This window comes from Salvelinus sp. IW2-2015, linkage group LG5 (assembly GCF_002910315.2).
Source record: "Salvelinus sp. IW2-2015 linkage group LG5, ASM291031v2, whole genome shotgun sequence".
Taxonomy (NCBI): Eukaryota; Metazoa; Chordata; class Actinopteri; order Salmoniformes; family Salmonidae; genus Salvelinus; species Salvelinus sp. IW2-2015.
This window is the reverse complement of record NC_036844.1, coordinates 25,201,158-25,220,899: the sequence shown is the minus strand read 5'-3', so window position 1 is coordinate 25,220,899 and position 19,742 is coordinate 25,201,158. Positions and strand designations below refer to the sequence as shown.

The 19,742-nt window shown below is 44.4% G+C and overlaps 1 protein-coding gene across 2 annotated transcripts in view; it reads right to left on the bottom strand.

Annotated features, from left to right (window-relative positions):
• LOC111964092 (protein unc-13 homolog B) overlaps nt 1-19,742 on the bottom strand; it is a 123,856-nt gene that overhangs the window by 29,894 nt on the left and 74,220 nt on the right. For both annotated transcript variants that reach the window (XM_070443624.1, XM_023987812.2), the window contains exons 11-23: nt 13,590-13,636; nt 13,386-13,464; nt 10,855-10,929; nt 10,505-10,724; nt 9,786-10,013; nt 9,483-9,624; nt 8,637-8,806; nt 3,703-3,818; nt 3,407-3,570; nt 2,570-2,720; nt 2,301-2,369; nt 2,105-2,194; nt 1,710-1,847 (exon numbers count right to left, since the gene is read on the bottom strand). In XM_070443624.1, the coding sequence (XP_070299725.1) occupies nt 1,710-1,847; nt 2,105-2,194; nt 2,301-2,369; nt 2,570-2,720; nt 3,407-3,570; nt 3,703-3,818; nt 8,637-8,806; nt 9,483-9,624; nt 9,786-10,013; nt 10,505-10,724; nt 10,855-10,929; nt 13,386-13,464; nt 13,590-13,636 (1,689 nt within the window). The remainder of the gene's footprint in view (nt 1-1,709; nt 1,848-2,104; nt 2,195-2,300; nt 2,370-2,569; nt 2,721-3,406; nt 3,571-3,702; nt 3,819-8,636; nt 8,807-9,482; nt 9,625-9,785; nt 10,014-10,504; nt 10,725-10,854; nt 10,930-13,385; nt 13,465-13,589; nt 13,637-19,742) is intronic.

Below are 19,742 nucleotides of genomic sequence, written 5' to 3'. Positions count from 1 at the left end.
TTGACCTAAGTTAAACAATTTAAAGGGAATGCTACCAAATACTAATTGAGTGTATGTAAACTTCTGACCCACTGGGAATGTGAAGAAAGAAATTAAAGCTGAAATAAATCACTCTCTCTATAAATATTCTGACATTTCACATTCTTAAAATAAAGTGGTGATCCTAACTGACCTAAGACAGCGAATTTTTACTAGGATTAAATGTCAGGAATTGTGAAAAACTGAATTTAAATGAATTTGGCTAAGGTGCATGTAAAATTCCGACTTCAACTGTACATTTAAGGGCCAGCCGTGCTCTTTGTGGCACCTGACCACACGACTGAACAGTGGTCCAGGTGCGACAATACTAGGACCTGTAGCACCTTCCTTGATGATAGTGTTGTTAAAAAGGCAGAGCAATGCTTTATTATGGACAGACTTCTCCCCATCTTAGCTACTGTTTTATCATTATGTTTTGACCATGACAGTTGACTATCACCTCAACTTGCTCAATTTCCACATTATGTATTACAATATTTAGTTGAGGTTTAGGGTTAAGGGAATGATTTGTCCCAAATACAATGCTTTTCATTTTTGAAATATTTAGAACTAACTTATTCCTTGCCAACCATTCTGAAACTAACTGCAGCTCTTTGTCAAGTGTTGCAGTGATTTCACTCGCTGTAGTAGCTGACGTGTATAGTGTTGAGTCATTCRCATACTCAAAGCCAGTGGCATGTCATGAGTAAAGACTGAAAAAAGTAAGGGGCCTAGACCGTTGCCCTGGGGAATTCCTGATTCTCCCTGGATTATGTTGGAGAGGTTTCCATTAAAGAACACCCTCTGTGTTCTGTTAGACAAGTAACTCTTTATCCACATTATAGCAGGGGGTGTAAAGCCATAACACATATGTTTTTCCATCAGCAGACTATGATCGATAATGTCAAAAGCCACACTGAAATCCAACAAAACAGCATCTTTTATAATACATTTCTCTCAGCCAATCATCAGTAATTTGTGTAAGTGCTGTGCTTGTTGAATGTCCTTCAATTCCTCAACAATCCACAGGGATTTAACAGTGTTTACAGTCACCTTCTTAATGCATGCATGCTTATTAGTAACTGGAATAAGACATTTTATACATTTGTCAAATGCAGCATCTGGCTGCTCCTCCTTACACACCACAGACCAACAAATATTACAATATAGGAATCACTACAAAACATATTGTATGACCTCTTATACACTATATTTGGCCCAGCATTTGGAATTTTTGTTTTCCTAGATATGGCTACTATTGTGATCACTACTTCTGATGGATTTGGATACTGCTTTAAAGCAATTCCTGTGCCGTTTGTAACTACCCTGGTAGGTTGACTGATAACCTAAAGCTTTTTCTTGAGTGGGCAGCTTGATGAAAGCCAGTCAATATTTAAATCTCGCAGAAAATATACCCGTCTGTTGATATCACATACATTATCAAGCATTTCACACGTTATCCAGATACTGACTGTTAGCACTTGGTGGTCTATAGCAGCTTCCCTCCAGCATGGGCTTTAGGTGAGGCAGATGAACCTGTAGCCATATTACTTCAACATTATTTAACATGAGATCCTCTCTAAGCATGACATAAATGTGGTTCTCGCCCAGAAAATATACCTCTGTTGATATCACATACATGCCACTGCAGTAGAAAGTGAGTAGAACCTGAGTGGGTCTGAGTGACTCACTGTGTCCAGCAGCTGGTACTGGCGGCTGTACAGCTCCTGGCAGTTGTTGAAGATGTAGTCGTAGGTGGAGTTGAGACAGGCCTTGACACAGTCCCTCACCACCTGACTGGCTCTGGGGGGACTCTGCAGTTCCTGGACCTGGACACCAGAGGGAGATGGTGAGCATTTCAGGGAGAGCGAGAGAGAGAAAGAGGGCTTGCATAGCACTATCAACAGTCATTATTTTAGGTGGGGAGTTACTGTCATAGTACAGATATCTGTAATCAGTGTGTTAAGGAAGATAACAGAGCTATCTGTTCTACCAGAGATAGGAGTACATCTGGATTGTTTTATACTGAGAACCGAACCCTGAGTCTGTGTGTTTCATTTCCTTCTGAGCCCTGGTGTAAGCCTACCTTCATCCTGAAGAAGGTGATGCTAGTCAGGAGGTCTACAGTGGACTTGAGGTCTTGGAGACGGTCCTTACTGCTCGCAGGAAAGTTGTTCTGGATGAGAAGAAAAGGGGACCATTAGGAACACAGATAAAAAGGGGAAGATGTAGTTCAACCAACAAGTGCATTTTGAGGTTCAGGTAAAATACGTGTAACTCACCCTGTATGTGGAGAGGTCAATGCGTAAGGAGTTGTGGAGTTGATCCAAGAGCTTGACAAAGCGCTCTTTCTGTTGGAGAGAAAATAAGAAAAATAGAAGTAAAAACAGAGCCTATAATCTGGACCTGTAGAGGATAGAGACATTTGTACATGATAGAGAGATGGGGAAACAAAAACATGCATTCAGAAAAAGGCATCCTGTGTTATGAAACAGGGTAGAAGCCAAGATGGTGTACTTGTGGAGAGGGGTGTCAGTCAGGCCATACTCACTCCAAAGTTGGAGGCGGAAAAGCGGTCAGAGGCGGAGACGTTGGTGGAAGCGGTTGTGTGGGCGTAGAAGGCATTGATGTTGGCGAGCAGGGTGCTCATCACAGCGGGAACACCAGGACACATGTACTTAGAGGAGAGGCAGGCAAAGTTTCTAAACACACCAGCAGAGGGCACTACTGTCAGGGAGGGCTCAGAGACAGCAGCTCAATGGGACATGATGCTGTTTGTTGATGGATTCTATTCATTCATGTATTTATTATGTCTCTTGTACACAAATCATAATGACTGATGTAATGTTCAGGTCAAAATGTTAATAATGCAATCAATTTGTTTATGTAATTTGAACCAATTTACACAAGATGGACATGTTCTTTCATTGTGGGACAAAATAATCTACAGTAGAGAATATTCTGGGACGTTATGCATGTTATAACAACACTGCACAAGAGTAGGTCTATGTTTAGCTACCTAGCACCCTCCCTGGGATCAGGCATACACCGAATGAATGCTCCCTATGCGGGACGGCTGTTTCGTTTCTCCCATCAAGCCCCTGCCCCATTCTAGCTGAGGGATGGCCACCTGAGTGTGCTTTATGTGAGTGATGGACCCGGTTAACAGGCATCTGTATGGAGAATGGCACCTCATGGAGACAGATCCACTCTAAGACCATTTATAATTGACTTTCCTTCATTTGGAGGCCACCAGGGTATGACAACAGCACCAAACGGTTATTTCATATTAGAGAGAGGGGGGAGAAGGGGAGACGGACAGAGAGCAAGATGGAGAGTGTGCGAGAGAGACAGTGCACGAGAGAGTGGTCTGCTCCCTCTGACTCACGTCATGGCCTGGTAGATGGACTCGATCCCGTAGCGCATGGCGAACTCATCCACTATCTCCTGGGACACCTCGTCAAAGTACACCTTCCAGGCATCGTCTCCTTTAGCGTCGGGGATCCTCACTACCCCCTGGCCCAGAATGTCTGTTGAGTGGTGGAACAGGTTCTAGAATGCAGACAGACACAATGTCAGTGTGATATAGAGACCCACAGGTAGCTGTGCTTTTAGGGCTGGTTTAGGACTAGTGATGTCTGCAGTAATCATACTGTATGAACAGATATGTACTGAGTGTTGTACCTCGTGTAGACAGGTGTACTGGACGTGGTAGGGAGCTACTTTCTCCTCTCCCTTGATCTCCACGCTGATCTGGAGACGGATGGCCCCAGACACGGCTGACTTGTCTGTCCTCTTCTCTGTAACAATAGGCACGCACACACACGTCAGTGAATCAATTACTTCAATCTAGATATGGCACACTAACCAGGTCTGCTAATCTAACTCCAATTACAGACGCACACACATATACATATAGATAGAGATATACACATATCCATACATATACACACAGATAGATATATATASATAGAGAGATATACACATATCCATACATATACACACAGATAGATATAGATATATACACCCATATATATACACAGGTGCATATACATATACATACACACACACACAAACACAATAAAAAATGTGGACACCTACTCATTCAACGGTTTTTCTTTATTTGTAYTATTTTCTACATTGTAGAATAATAGTGAAGACATCAAAACTATGAAATAATACATATGGAATCATGTAGTAAAAATATATATTTTTTAGATACTTCAAAGTAGCCACCCTTTGCTTTGATGACAGCTTGGCATTCTCTCAACCAGCTTCATGAGGAATACTTTTCCAACAGTCTTGAAGGAGTTCCCACATATGCTAAGCACTTGTTGGCTGCTTTTCCTTCTCTCTGCCATTCGACTCATCCCAAACCATCTCAATTGGACTCTGTGAAGCATTTATTTGGGCTGCAGTTTCTGAGGGTGGTAACTCTAATGAACTTATCCTCTGCAGCAGAGTTAACTCTGGGTCTTCCTTTCCTGTGGCGGTCCTCATGAGAGCCAGTTTCATCATAGCACTTGATGGTTTTTGTGACTGCACTTGAAGAAACTTTCAGCGTTCTTGAAGTTTTCCAGATTGGTTGACCTTCAAGTCTTAAATTAATGATGGACTGTCATTTCCCTTTGCTAATTTGAGCTGTTCTTTCCATAATATGGATTTGAACAAATAGGGCTATCTTCTGTATACCACCCCTACAGTACCTTGCCACAACACAACTGATTGGCTCAAACGCATTAGGAAGGAAAAAAAWTCCACACATTTAACTTAACAAAGCACACCTGTTAATTGAAATGCATTCCAGGTGACTACCTCATGATGCTGGGTGAGAGAATGCCAAGAGTGTGCAAAGCTGTCATCAAGGCAAAGGGTGGATACTTTGAAGAATCTCAAATATAAAATATATTTTGATTTGTTTAAAACTTTTTGTTACTACATGATTCCATATGTGTTATGTCATCGTGTTGATGTCTTCACTATTATTCTACAATGTAGAAAATAGTACAAATAAAGAAAAATCCTGGAATGAGTAGGTGTTATTTATATATATAAATAAAAGTATGTGGACACCCCTTTCAGTCACACCGGTTGCTGATAGGTATAGAAAAATCGGGCACACAGCCATGCAATCTCCAAAGACAAACACTGGCAGTAAAATGGCCTTACTGAAGAGCTCAGTGACTTTCAACTTGGCACTGTCATAGGATGCCACCTTTCCAACAAGTCAGTTTGTCAAATTTCTGCCCTGCTAGAGCTGCCCCGGTCAACTGTAAGTGATGTTATTGTGAAGTGGAAACGTCTAGAAGCAACAACGGCTCAGCCGAAGTGGTAGGCCACACAAACTCACAGAACATGACCAGCGAGTGCTTGAAGCGCGTAAAAATTGTCTGTCTTCCGTTGCAACACTCACTACCGAGTTCCAAACTGCCTCTGGAAGCAACGCCAGCACAAGAACTGTTCGTCTGGGGCTTCATGAAATGGGTTTCCATGGCCGAGCAGCCGCATACAAGCCTAAGATCACTATGTGCAATGCCAAGCGTCGGCTGGAGTGGTGTAAAGCTCGCTGCCATTGGACTCTGGAGCAGTGGAAATGCGTTCTCTGGAGTGATGAATCACGTTTCACCATCTGGCAGTCTGACAGACGAATCTGGGTTTGGTGGATGCCAGGAGAACGCTACCTGCCCCAATGCATAGTGCCAACTGTAATGTTAGGTGGAGGAGGAATAATGGTCTGGGGCTGTTTTTCATGGTTCAGGCTAGGCCCCTCAGTTCCAGTGAAGGGAAATCTTAACGCTACAGCATACAATGACATTCTAGACGATTCTGTGCRTCCAACTTTGTGGCAACAGTTTGGGGAAGGCGCTTTTCTGTTTCAGCAAGACAATGCCCACACGAGGTCCATACAGAAATGGTTTGTCGAGATCAGTGTGGAAGAACTTGACTGGCCTGCACAGAACCCTGACCTCAACCCCATCGAACATCTTTGGGATGAATTGGAACGCCAACTGTGAGCCAGGCCTTATTGCCCAACATCAGTGCCCAACCTCACTAATGCTCTTGTGGCTGATCCAACATCTAGTGGAAAGCCTTCCCAGAAGAGTCGAATAGCAGCAAAGAGGGGACCAACTCCATATTAATGCCCAAATAAATGCTTCACAGCCGGTCTTATTCTGGAAGTGCCGTGTTTGGCAGCTCAACCCGGCTATTTCCCTTGACAGCCACATTATTAGGCTAATTTGTACGTGTCGTCGGAGCGGTCGACTTCCTGGAGTGTGCTACATAATAATCAAGGAGGATCTCTYCCCTGAGAGGATGGAGGGGAGGTGAGAGAGAGGGGGACAGTGGGTGATTTCAATCTCTTCTTTTACTGTGTAGTATCGAACACATTCAATGAGAAACCTTAGCTAAAATGTATGTTTCAGATAATCTAGGGAAATGTACATACATTTTCCCTTTTCATAGGGCTAACACACTTCACAACCACTAACATTCAAGACCTTTGAAGGCTTGTTTCAGTATCACGGTGGTCCTTTTTAAAAAGTCAAGTAGGCAAAAGAGGCCTGCAGCTTCAGAACAGCACAGTTAATCACACACACATGCAAACACACAAACACCCATGAGTTACTGGTGTGGTGAATCTCATCTGCAGAGATACGAAGTCCATGACAGACTGTGATGCATCCCTAAAAGGTTGACTATCATTATGAGGAGGAAGAGAAACGCACCAAGGGCAATGAAACAATKAACTTTTGGAAAGTGTTTGGAGCTAGACCTTGGAGTCTTCTCTATTAAAGAGCTTTTTAAACATGCCACCCTCCTCCTGAGTCACTACCCATCCCATTCCAAAAGGGATAGAAAAGCAAGAAAAAACAGATGAAGAAAGTAGCCATGTGGACAAAGGAAGAAAGAGAGGGCATATTCTACAGAGGAAGCACAAGTGAGAGTAAGCCCAGGGGAAAGTAAAGACCATTGTGGGGACAGACAATATTTTCATCCAGTGCAAGTAGGAGCCTTTGGGCCAGTCCTCGCCTGGGTAATTTGGGGAGAAAAATGGTGCTGCTGGCCAAGGGAGAAGTGGGTAATGAGGTACAAGCACAACACAGACTGGACTACAGAAGAGGGCTGGGATTTAGAACAGAGCTGGTGACATGATATGCAGATGCGCTATGATGCTAGCTAACTTACTTTGTTACTGTAAGATGTCTTCTTCCTAGACTTTCTACCCATCATTAACTAGCCCTTTGACAGATAGTCCATTAAGACAAAACACTGTGCAGCAACTAACAATCTGTTAGTTTAAAGGGTTGATTTCAGCCCTCCTAGAGAGTAAACTAATGATAGAGTATGATAAAAAAAAACATTTAAGGGGGGGTTGGCAGATGCAAGGAGGAAGCTAACAGAATATGCATTCGGCGAAACTTCAAAGAGTGGATTTATGAGAACTGAAGAAATGACGATTCCAGTATGAAAAAAGCAACAAAAAAGAAAACATAACCTGCCTCCTTTTGATAATCTCAAACGTTTGACTCTCCAGCCCCATCAGATCAGTAGAAGGGAATATTCCTTCAAATTGACTGCTGAATCAAAGCACTTACAAGTGGATCCCGACAAAGACCCACACACACAAAAAATAGCCTCTCGGACACAATGAGGAGGCATGTGAGGACTGAGGAGAGGCTGTGAAAGGGAGAGGGATGCTATGTCAGGTTATATAGAGGAGAGACCGGCACTGCCCTGGCTATAAAGAACAGAGACTTCCCTGTTCCACAGCCTCAGTTAGCCTGCTACTGGAACATTTGAATGGMCTTTACAACCACTGTGATTATTATTTGACCCTGCTGGTCATCTATGAACTTGAAGAACAATCTGGCCTTAATTGCTATGTACTCTTATAATCTCTACTCGGAACAGCCAGAAGAGGACTGGCCACCCCTCAGAGCCTGGTTCCTCTCTAGGTTTCTCTAGGTTCCCGCCTTTCTAGGGAGTTCTCCTTGCTACAGTGCTTCTACATCTGCAATGCTTGCTGTTTGCGGTTTTATGCTGGGTTTCTGTATAGCACTTYGTGACATCAGCTGATGTAAAAAGGGCTTTATAAATACATTTGATTGATTGATTGATTGGCTTCAGAGATTACATGAAGGTGGGATTATTTAAGCAATAAGGACTGAGGAGGTGTGGTATATGGCCAATATACCACAGCTAAGGGCTGTTATTATGTACGATGCAAAACGGAGTGCCTGGATATATTGGCCATATACGACAACCCCAGAGGTGCCGTATTGCTAATATAAAATGGTTACCAACATAATTAAAGCAGCAAAAATAAATATTTCATCATACTCGTGGTATATGGTCTGATATACCACGGCTGTCAGACAATCAGCATTCAGCGCCCGAAAAGAATGGAAGTTTCCTTTGAATCAACAGTTCCAAATAAAAACATGTCCATTGTGTCCCGACTACTGTGTCTCAGGGTTGTGATGTGGTGTAGTGCCCCAACGACTCATCTTTACCTTTACTTAACATAATAATCATGGGTCTCCAACACAGGCAGGAACCTTCCTCTCACATACAGCACACAATATACTGTAGCATAGAGAGGACTTGTGACGTACCCAGGTTGTACCAGACGTCCATCTCTCCGCTGAGCGTGCGGACCTCGATGATGCTCTGACCCAGGAAGTCATCTGACTCTCTCTTCAGACGCTGTTTCACCCGGGACTTGATGTCATCATCCTCGTCCCACACACGCACCTTGATACGGTCCGACGAGTTATGACACTCGCTGGGGGGAAAAAAATTGTAAGATAGTGTAAATGTGAAGATTTGATACCAAGAAAAGATATGCATGGTAATTACATTGCTTTTATGTACACATTGCAGTTCATTCTTCGATAATTCAACTGAACTTGGTTGAGCCTAATGCCATTTAAGGCAAACGAGGATAGAGTTAATTACCCATGTGTACCACTACCCTGAATAAATAAGTGTCTGACAATGTCAGAAGGCTCCAGACAGCGTGCGACAATTAGGAAGTGGGTTCTTAAGACCACACACGCCTTTGGGTGAGGAAACCTAGACAGCCTGAGGCTTAGTCATACCATGGCCTGCTTACACATAGAAACACACTTAGGTACCCACTTTAATACGCATAGAAACCAACTTTACTACACACAGGGACCCACTTCACTACACACAGGGACCCACTTCACTACACATAGGGACCCACTTCACTACACATAGGGACCCACTTCACTACACATAGGGACCCACTTCACTACACATAGGGACCNGACCCACTTCACTACACATAGGGACCCACTTCACTACACATAGGGACCCACTTCACTACACATAGGGACCCACTTCACTACACATAGGGACCCACAGTTTTACAAGAGAATACTACAGACTACACACAAGATCCCAGACATTAACAGGGCCAGGTTAAATAGACTCACAAGTGGAAGTTCTCCTCCCAGACAGGGTTGAGGTTACCATAGATGGTCTTGGTCCTCTTCTTGGTCTTGCCCACCTGGACCGTGACATAGGGGTCGCTGGAACCCGTCTTATCTTTGGCCTGCAGTCCCTGGGCACACAGCACTGCAGACAGGCAGATGACGTGGGACAGGAGGCAGGTTGATATCAAGAGAGACACATGGACAAAGTCAGATRGGAAGAGAAATAGACTATTTACAGTAGAACAAAACAGTTTGTGGAACATGACCACTAGTGCCAAGACATTACTCCCTGTGTCTGTGCACCTGTGATGGTGATCTTGGCCGACCACTTGGAGGTTCCGTCCAGTACACTCTGTTTGATGGTCTTCATCTGCTGAGCGTGGATCACCTTGCCGATGACAAACACATCCCGGATCACGTCAAAGATTTCCGGCTTGTTCCTCTCCCTGATCTTCATGCGGTCCTTCATGGCCATGATGATGTTCTGGGTACGATCCTCAGCCCCATGCTTTGAACTCTTCTCCGCAGCACCTAGAAAATCAGAAACAACACACTTAAAGTAAATGGACTGTCTTTTTGGCGCCGTGTGTGAATATTGTAATGTAAATTAGCAAATCTGTTTATATGTATCCAGTTGTTTAAAGCTATTTATTTTCCGGTCCGAAATCAGGTGGATGTATAATTATGTCTTCACTGAAACATCAATAATAACCAATGATGGTACACCATAATTACACAGTACTTTACATAACACTGACAGCTGTATTCTGGGATGGAGATGAAGCAAATGTAATTTAACAGGAAAGTTAGAGCCAGAAACTCTGTAGACAAATTCTGGAAAAAAGTGTCAACCTTGTCAATCAGAAGAAAAATTATAAAGTACAAATCCATTACAAATGGACATTTACGTTTCATATACTGTCAATCATGTGATTGCCTGCATTAGGCAACTAAGCTCAGTCATCGCGAAAGGATCTTAAACAAACCTCTTCTTAGTCCAACTTCCACTGTGCTGTACTTACGCTGCAGGCAGTCAGCATTCAGCAGCTCCTGGCACTTCTCGTGACACTTGACCCCGCACTCGGAGCACCTCATGCCCTGGCGGGCGATGCCCCACAGCAGCCCCTCACACTCATAGCAGTAGGTGGGCGTCGTGGCCGTCCACACCTCAAAGTTATGGGGCGTGGTGCAGGAGATGGGGTAAATCAGAGCCTGTAAGGTCTTCTTATAAACGTGGTTCTTCTACAGAGGGGAGAGGAGAGAGCAGAGAGTGAGGATACTGAGATATGACTTTTTCCTATGACATTGGTGAGTTTTTGAAAAGAGTCTTGATTATCTCAATAGAGTAATATGTATCCCTTGATGTACTCACCAGCTCCTCGTCTTTGACGGAGGAGCGTGCGGCCATGGAAGAGGTGATTCCAGCCTTCCTGGCCTGGACCAGTGACTTGGATGACAGGGGAAAATAGTGTTAGTTGCCATGGTAACACACCAACAACCCTTCAACTAACCCCAAACAGTGATTACAAAGATTGGTGTAGTATTGTAAGTGYTAGAATACATTTAAATTGAGTTGTTAGGCCCTTTACCCAGGGAGTGTACTACCCAGGTGAGTAATCCAAGACCCATAGAGCCTTAACTTCTTATGGCTGCAGGGGCAGTATTGAGTAGCTTGGATGAAAGGTGCACAGAGGTGCCCAGAGTAAACGGCCGGCTCCTCAGTCATAGTTGCTAATATATGCATATTATTAGTATTGGATAGAAAACACTCTGCAGTTTCTAAAACTGTTTGAATTATGTCTGTGAGTATAACAGAACTCATATGGCAGGCAAAAACCTGAGAAGTTCCACTTCCTGTTTGGATTTTTTCTGAGGCTGGTAGATTTTCAACCAAGCTCCCATTGAAATTACAGCGAGATATGGATGACTACGGCTTCCACTAGATGTCAACAGTCAATAGAACTTTGTCTGATGACTCTACTGTGAAGGGGGGCCGAAGGAGACAGGAATGAGTCACCATTGCCATGAGGTGACCATTTTTTCACCATGCGCGTTCACATAAGAGGGAGCTCCGTTCCATCGCTCATCTGAAGTCAATGTAATTCTCCGGTTGGAATGTTATTCAAGATTTATTTGAACAACATTCTAAAGATTGATTCAATACATCGTTTGACATGTTTCTACTGACTGTTACGGAATTTTTGGACATTTCGTCACATTTTAGTGAACGAGCTTTGTGACTTTGAAATTGTTTACCAAACGCGCTAACCAAAGTAGCTAATTGGACATAAATAACGGACATTATCGAACAAATCAAGCATTTATTGTGGACCTGGGATTCCTGGGAGTGCATTCTGATGAAGATCATCAAAGGTAAGGGAATATTTATCATGTCATTTCTGGTTTCTGTTGACTCCAACATGGCGGCTAATTTGACTCTTGTTCTGAGCTCCGTCTCAGATTATTGCATGGTTTGCTTTTTCCGTTATTTTTTTTATCTGACACAGCGGTTGCATTAAGGAGAGGTATATCTATAATTCCATGTGTATAACTTGTWTTATCATCTAYATTTATGATGAGTATTTCTGTTGAAACGATGTGGCTATGCACTATCACTGGATGTTTTTGGAACTAGTGAATGTAACGCGCCAATGTAAACTCAGATTTTCTTTTATATAAATATGAACTTTATCAAACAAAACATGCATGTATTGTGTAACATGAAGTCCTATGAGTGTCATCTGATGAAGATCATCAAAGGTTAGTGATTCATTTTAGCTATATTTATGCTTTTTGTGACTACTATCTTTCGCTGGAAAAATGGCCGTGCTTATTGTGGTTTGGTCTGACCTAACATAATCGTTTGTAGTGCTTTCGCTGAAAAGCATATTTGAAATCGGACACTTTGGTGGGATTAACAACAAGATTACCTTTAAAATGGTATAAGAAACATGTATGTCTGAGGAATTTTAATTATGAGATTTCTGTTGTTTTGAATTTGGCGCCCTGCACTTTCACTGGCTGTTGTCATATCATCCCGTTACCTGGATTGCAGCCATAAGAAGTTAACACCCCAACCAAACCAAAGCGGATGAAGGAAGAAACTCATGTAAGGATTGTTACAACACAGGTCATATAAGAGGTGACAACATGGGCAGAACTGAACCATCACTGACCAGTCGAAGAAACAGACACTTAACCCAGGTGCGTGTGTTACCAATGGTGGCTTGGGTTAAAACCCTGGTAGTGATGGTATGTTCATGGTTCAKYATGTAAGGGTGGAGAATAAAACCCCAACAGAACAAAATCAATCATATGTATGAATTAAGGCGAGAGGTCGAATAAGAGGAAGGGAATATTGTTTTAAGTTATTATATAAAGTAGGAACACCACAGTGCAGTTGCACGGTTATATATGGTTACTTATTTGCACCATAAAACCCTTGTTGCACATTAGTACACATTTCTTGCAGGACAGCTGCATACTGTACAATTTGTTTGCACAAGCAGTGCAATTTGTCCTACTTGATATACAGTTTTGCCTTTACATTTCTGACTACAAATGGGAGGGGCAATTGGGTTATTTCCACTTACCATAGCCTGACCAAGGAAAATGATTGCATTCAAGCAAGTTGTGGGGGATAATTAAAGGTTTAAGAGAGGGGGAGAGAGAGATTATAAGACTGGTTTCACATGTGCCTCATTGGGTGATATCTTGGTGATTCCTCATGCGATCACTTTTTTTTTAACAGATCGACTTAAGCAAACACTGCAATTATAAATGTAATCCTTAATTATCTAGATGCTTCTCTTGTGCTGGTATTACAGGATAGAAAAACATGTACTGACAGATAGAACAGCACTGGGATTTTAAGCAGTGACAAGGATGGGAGGCAAAACTTACCACGTCGCTGACCAGGGGTATAGGCTTCCTCTTACGAAGGTCTGGCATGCTGTCAATCCCAAACAAACCACTTCCACCGCTGTGGACACAGAACAGAATGATATGCTTATACTCATACAGAAACAGATGCATGAGTTTTTCCAACACATTAAAAAAGCATGGCAAATCTAAATCAACAGAAATGACTTGGGTGTCATCATATACCCTGGCTTGATCCAAGCTTGTCTGGAGTTGGGTTCATCATCTTGTCCCTGCAAGATTTAAAACACATTAGGTTTTCAGATTCAGCTATTACACCACAGCAAAATACTTAATCTTATAGGTTAAAAAGGCACACAGAGGATAGAGAATGGAAAGACGCACAGCTGGTTGAGTTTCACCTCTGGATGGTACATGCAGAACAGAACACATTCAGAACATCATTTTAAGTAATGTCTTAAGACAAGGAGAGGATCACATTTGATCCATACATGGCATCTAATGATTGTTGGCAAATTGAAAAGCCGAAAAAATATAAATCAATAGCAAAAGGGAGGTGCTTGTAAAACGAGAGGGGGAAAGAGATGAACACATTAAATGACCAGTTTTCTGTTCGATATCACTAACAATATACAGATGCAAATAAAACAAGGAACAACTTGTTTTTGTTGTGCAGATGTTCAAAATACAACTGGGAGAACTTTGGGGGGGGGGGGGTACTTCAGAGAACTCTTTTGGAGTTGTGCAATAACATGGGGAAAAAACGACAGACGTATCTCATCTCTCTTCCTCTGAGGTAAAGTGTTTCATCAGCGCCTGTGCACCTCCTCCTCTCAGATGAATGGGGCTAGAGTTGGGTAGCTGGGCTCTCTAGGGCTCCTCTCCCTCTGCCCCTCCTAGTACTAGGAGGTTCTGACAGCGTTTGAAACAGTTCTGAGCTGGTGCTTCTACAAAACAACTTCACACCAGTGTTTCTACTGATCTGATGCTGCCAAGAACATCATTATTTTACCCTATTCACATTTTGAAGTACAGAAATAATAGGTTATTTTAATTCAATCAAAACATAATCGTAAAGCCATTTGAAAATGCATTCATTAGGAGCAAACCTCAACAATAAATAATAAATTACAAGCAGTTAAACACCTCCGCTAAAGGTATGACAAAAGGAAAACATGGGGACCATGCATAGGATATGAAAACACCCAACGGCAAATGCAACAGTCACATCAAAACTCTAAATATATCTGTGTGAATGAAAACAACAAAACATAACTAAAAAGGGAGCTCATTTAAAATGCATGAGAGTAACCTGGTCATCTTCCCTGTTGCCATCTGGAAGGAAGAAAAATCCACGAAAAAAGAAAACATTAGGGTTCATGGATAGCTAAGAAAAGAACATCAAATAACCAGATCAACTACACTAGCAATCAATAGTGGCAATTTTCAACCCAAGGTGGCAGGATCGATCATAATCGTGTAATGCTACATTCATTAGTATAAATCATGGGCTAATGCTGTCAGAGAAAATCTGTCAAAGTTTAGGTACATAAGGAATATGAGTGTTAGATTACTCATTTTTTGCTGGGCTTGCAAATACTGTAGTGCACAGCTACCTGGATTGAGCTCCTCCTCAGAGAAAGTGGACTGGGATCCTTGGGAAGATTTGGAGAGTTTGCGTCTCTGTCTCTTTTCTTTTAGGATGCGCTGCAGATTAGCAAGGCGTTCCTTAGGGCTGACAACATCCTGTTCACAAAACTCATCCTGATCARCTCCATCATGGTCCTCTCCGATTGGACTTAACCCTATCCCCCTTGGGCTGGGGTTAGACTCTCCTGGGCTATGCCCAGCCCCTCCAGGAGGACTGTGGTCTGGTGTCAGATCTGGGTTGGACAGTTCTCCATCAGTCTGATACTCTTCTCGGCTCTCTAAATGCTCCATGGAGTGATATTCAGTAGGGGTGCAGGGGGAGTGAGTACTTTCCTTTGTGGATACTTGTAGGGAGCACAGCAGGTTCTCTTGGGCTGGGCTGCAGTCCACATACACTGAGGCCTCACTGTATTCTTCCAGTGGAGACCCAGAGCGGACGTGATCAGTTGGCAGAGTGATTTCTCCCTCAGGAGGTTCAGGGGAGCARGGTCTGACAGGAGAGGGAGCTGCTTCAGACTCACTGTCATCTCTACCATGCTCCAGGCTGGACCCCTCCAGCTTCCTCAGAGCCCCTTTCAGAGCTGACCTGAAATTGAGCACAGCCTTCTCAATGTTCTTCACATCAAATCCCACATTGAGGGGCTGGGTGTTCTCAGGCTCAGGGCTAGGCAGGTCCCCCGACTCCCACTCTCCTGCAACGTCTCCTGGGACAGACTGTTCAGTCCACTCCCTGTCCAGGCTCCTAGCAGATCCCATGTCCAGGGCATCAAATGAGGACGGACGGTGGTCACAGGAGGAGTGCGGCTCCAGGTAGCCATCATCACAGTCTGTGAGCAGCACAGTAGAGCGACTCATGCTCCTGGACGGCCCACAGCTCCCCACATCATCAGCGTAGGCGTCTACAGTGTGGTAGCCGGAGCTCCGGGAGTATGGGCAGTTGGCTGAACAGTCACACTCCAAGTGTCCATTGCTGCCCTGCTGTCTGGGGGGCCGCCAGTCCACTACACTAAACGAGCTGGAGGGGGATTTTTTGTGGCAGCTGAACAGCAGGGACAGGTGCTCTGAGCTGCTGTGGGAGGACTGGCCTGGGGTGCTGCTGGTCTCTCCTGTGGTGTACCTGGCCCAGCCACCTGGTCCTCCACAGTGGTCCTCCACCTCCTCTCCACTGTTCAGACAGGAGCAGACGTCCTCTTCGCTCCAGCCGTTCTCCCCACTCCACCCCCCATCTCCACTCACACTACGCTGCATGTCCGCCGATGCCCAACCGCTCTGCCACACCCCGGCCTTACCAGAGCGGTACCTGGTGTCCCGGTCCAGAGTGTTGGAGCTTTGGCCAGAGGACAGGGAGCTGGTGCTGGGGCAATCATGGGCATACCCCCGCTCCAGGTTGGAGAGGCTGGACCCTGGCCCTGAACAGGGCACGTCTGAGCTGTGGTCTGAGTTCTCCTGGTCGGGTAGTTTGGGTTGGAAAGGAGGTAACCTTTCTCTCCATCTCTTAGGTGACCCCTGGGGTGGCATCATCATCACTGGGTCTTTGTCCCAAGACTTGTGCCGGTGCTCCAGTAAAGGACTGGTGGCCCTCCTGTGGAAGGCTGTGACAGCATTCTGCCTGCCCAGGCTTCCGCGTCTGACGCTGAGCCTCTGAGGGGTCTGGGGATAGAGCTGGGTCTGGGGTCCTGGTGCTGAGGCTCCATAGGAGCAGAGCTCCCCTATCTCATTCAGCACTGCATCCACACAGCAGGAGACCTCGTCCACAGAGCCCCTCACAGAGGTCAGGTAATGCCGCAGGTCTGATATTTCCTCCTGGATCTTGTTGATCCCTTGCAGTTCTTTCAATATGTGCTCGACGATGTCACTGGAGCCTTTTTCTCCCTCCTCATCTTTTTCCTCCTCTTCTTCTTTCCCTTCACTAGGAAAAGGCCTGTGTGTGTCCTCCTCAACCCCGATCCCATCCTGACATTCAGAGCTGCTGTTCTCTCCAGAGGGAGAGGTGGGGAGACTAGTGGTGGGGCCGTTGGTGCGTACAGCACAGGGGGCGTTGATGAAGCCCTCCCTGTTCAGCTCCATCTCCCCAGCCACAGGTGGGTTTAGAATCACTGTGTGACTGCGGCGGTTGGGCAGGGAGGAGTGGAGTCCAGGGAATTCCCCACTGGAGGGATTTCTCTTCAGGCCACAGATGAACATGTCCTGCTGCATCTCCACAGGGGTGTGCTGGTCCTGGGGCTGGTGGATGGAGGGCTCCACAGGACCCGCCGGGCCCTGCAGGTACTTCTGGAGCTTCCTCCGCACGCTGCGACCCACCTTGGGGCTCTGAGTCCTCTTCCCCCCCCCCAGCTCCCTCCTCTTGGACCACTTGTGTGAACTCTGAGGTGGCTCTGTCCCTTTGGGTTCATCTCCTCCACTGAGGCCCCTCTCGTGACCCCTGGAGAACATCCCTGAGGACTGTATGGTGAGCTGGATTCACTGGTCTCCGTCCTCAGAGGCCGACCAGCACCCTGGGGCTTGAATCTCTGTGTGACCACACAACATCCTGACCATATAGAAGAGACTGATCTGCTTACAAAGCCTTGTTCATGACTGGCGAGAGACAGAGAAGACCAAGATAAATAATATGCAACAGTTTTTTGAGGGGGGAATGCTTGTTTTCTATCAACATGAACCTTCCCTTATGCATTCTTCTAAGCCATTTCATCCTTTACATTTCAGTCATTGGCATACAACACACAAACCCCTCAGAGAATCAATACAATTTATACACATTTGCATAATTCCACATCTTCATTTTGAGAGCTTGCCAGTATTCTAATTTTTCAGTCCAACAGACCAGAAAGCAGAGAGAGAAAAACAAGAACATATTCCTGCTGCTATAATGGCTCGTAAGATCACGATGAAAAAACAAAGTACATAAGTGGCTCTATAGCCAAGATAAGTTTAATTGCAATGGATGACTGAAAATGTCTTTTTAGCTTCGATTTGGTTTGCAAACAACCTACATAACCATCTTACTAGCTCATGCCAATGCATTCCTATGTACATTGCAGGCAGAATTCTATAAAAACACACAGACAACACACACAGAGACTCAGGCATGGGAGAGTGGGAGTAGAGGGCTTTAATCTCTGTAACGCCAGAGAGATAGACTATGGAGGCAAAGTGGAGCGTGGAATTGTGATTAAAAAAACACATTGATATTGGGGGTCATTGTGAGTCAGGCCAGTGCTCTGTATATCAGTGGGTTGGCCACTCACCCGCTCTCTTCACTCACAGAGAACGAAGGATCAGGGAAATGATCGGACCATACAGCTGGCCTAAACGCTATAATTAGGACGTGATCAGAAGACAGCCTTGTACTTAACTGACGGCTCAATTCTATCCTCCGAGTCAGTGTCATTATTGTGCACACACCAGCTGCAATAGAGGAGGTAGATAGCTGTTACCCCTCCCCCTGCTAGACACAGTGTGTGGGCTGGTTGAGTGACACAGGGATAACTAGGGAATCTGTTGGGTGACATGACCATACTATCTGACTTGAGTGACTAGTACTTCAATATATGCAAGCTATTGTAGAAAGATGCATGTAATTTAAAATCAAGGCATATACCTGTACATGGAAATCCATGATTTTATCTACACTGTAGTGAGACAATAAGTTAGTACACACTTATGCAACAGCCAACTAACACTCAAGGATTATTTGCTGGGCTTAACCTATTCATCTGCCTCTCATCCCCACTGATCCTGGGTGTTGGAAGACAGCTCAGGCAGTAACAGCCCAACCCTATGCACTTGCTGTGTAGCATTATGCTGTTAAGCACCAACCCGCTGAGGGGAATCAGTGCTGCACAATTTCCCTCCCTGTGCTGTTGTCTCTGCGTCAGACAGAGTGACAGACAGACTGGTCAGTTTAACCACCATCTTTCTGTGTGCCTCTGTGGCCATTTGCCCAGACCGATCTGTCTGTGTCAGACAGAGCACAGGGTTAGCTGAACATTTTCCCATCAGCTTTTCAGGCAGTTTTCACCTAGGTCTAACTGGACTGGTGTTTCTGATGCATATAACTAGATACATACCAAACATGAACATGACCAATAAGATAAAACATATTGCCATAAGTCATTGAAGGGCAAATGCAGTAAAAAACATGATTTTTCTGTGTTTTATATACATTTCCACACTATGAGGTTGGAATGATGCTGTGAAATTGTAAAAATTATGATATGTGTATGAGTCTATGAGCTGTTTGAAAAGACTACCTGAAATCTCTGTCTGTTTTGGTGGGATGGAGCTTTGGCCTTTCCATGGTAACATTACCATGCAGTAAATTAGTTAATAGACTGATAAGAGAGTTCCAAACCTCTCTGCCAATAACAGCTAGTTTTCAGTTTTCCCCTCCCCACTCAGACCTCTCCCAGACAGTGCTAGCAAAGTTCTTGATTGAGAAATTTCTCTTTGCCAAGAAGCTATTTTTGTTTCTTTTTGGCCATTTAATTGAAAACAATCACAGTAAGGTAGTGAATCGTTAGCCAGAAATGATTTGATATTGAGATAATAACGGCTGCATTGGACCTTTAATACATTCAGTCACTAACAAAAGTGATTTTGTCTCTATCAGTCTATTTTCTGTTAGCTGAAGAGATCTGTGGTGAGTCGTGACATTTGCGTTACAGCACCCTTGTGGAGCAGCAGCATGTTAAAAGTAATCGACCGTACCAAGGGGAATATATTTAC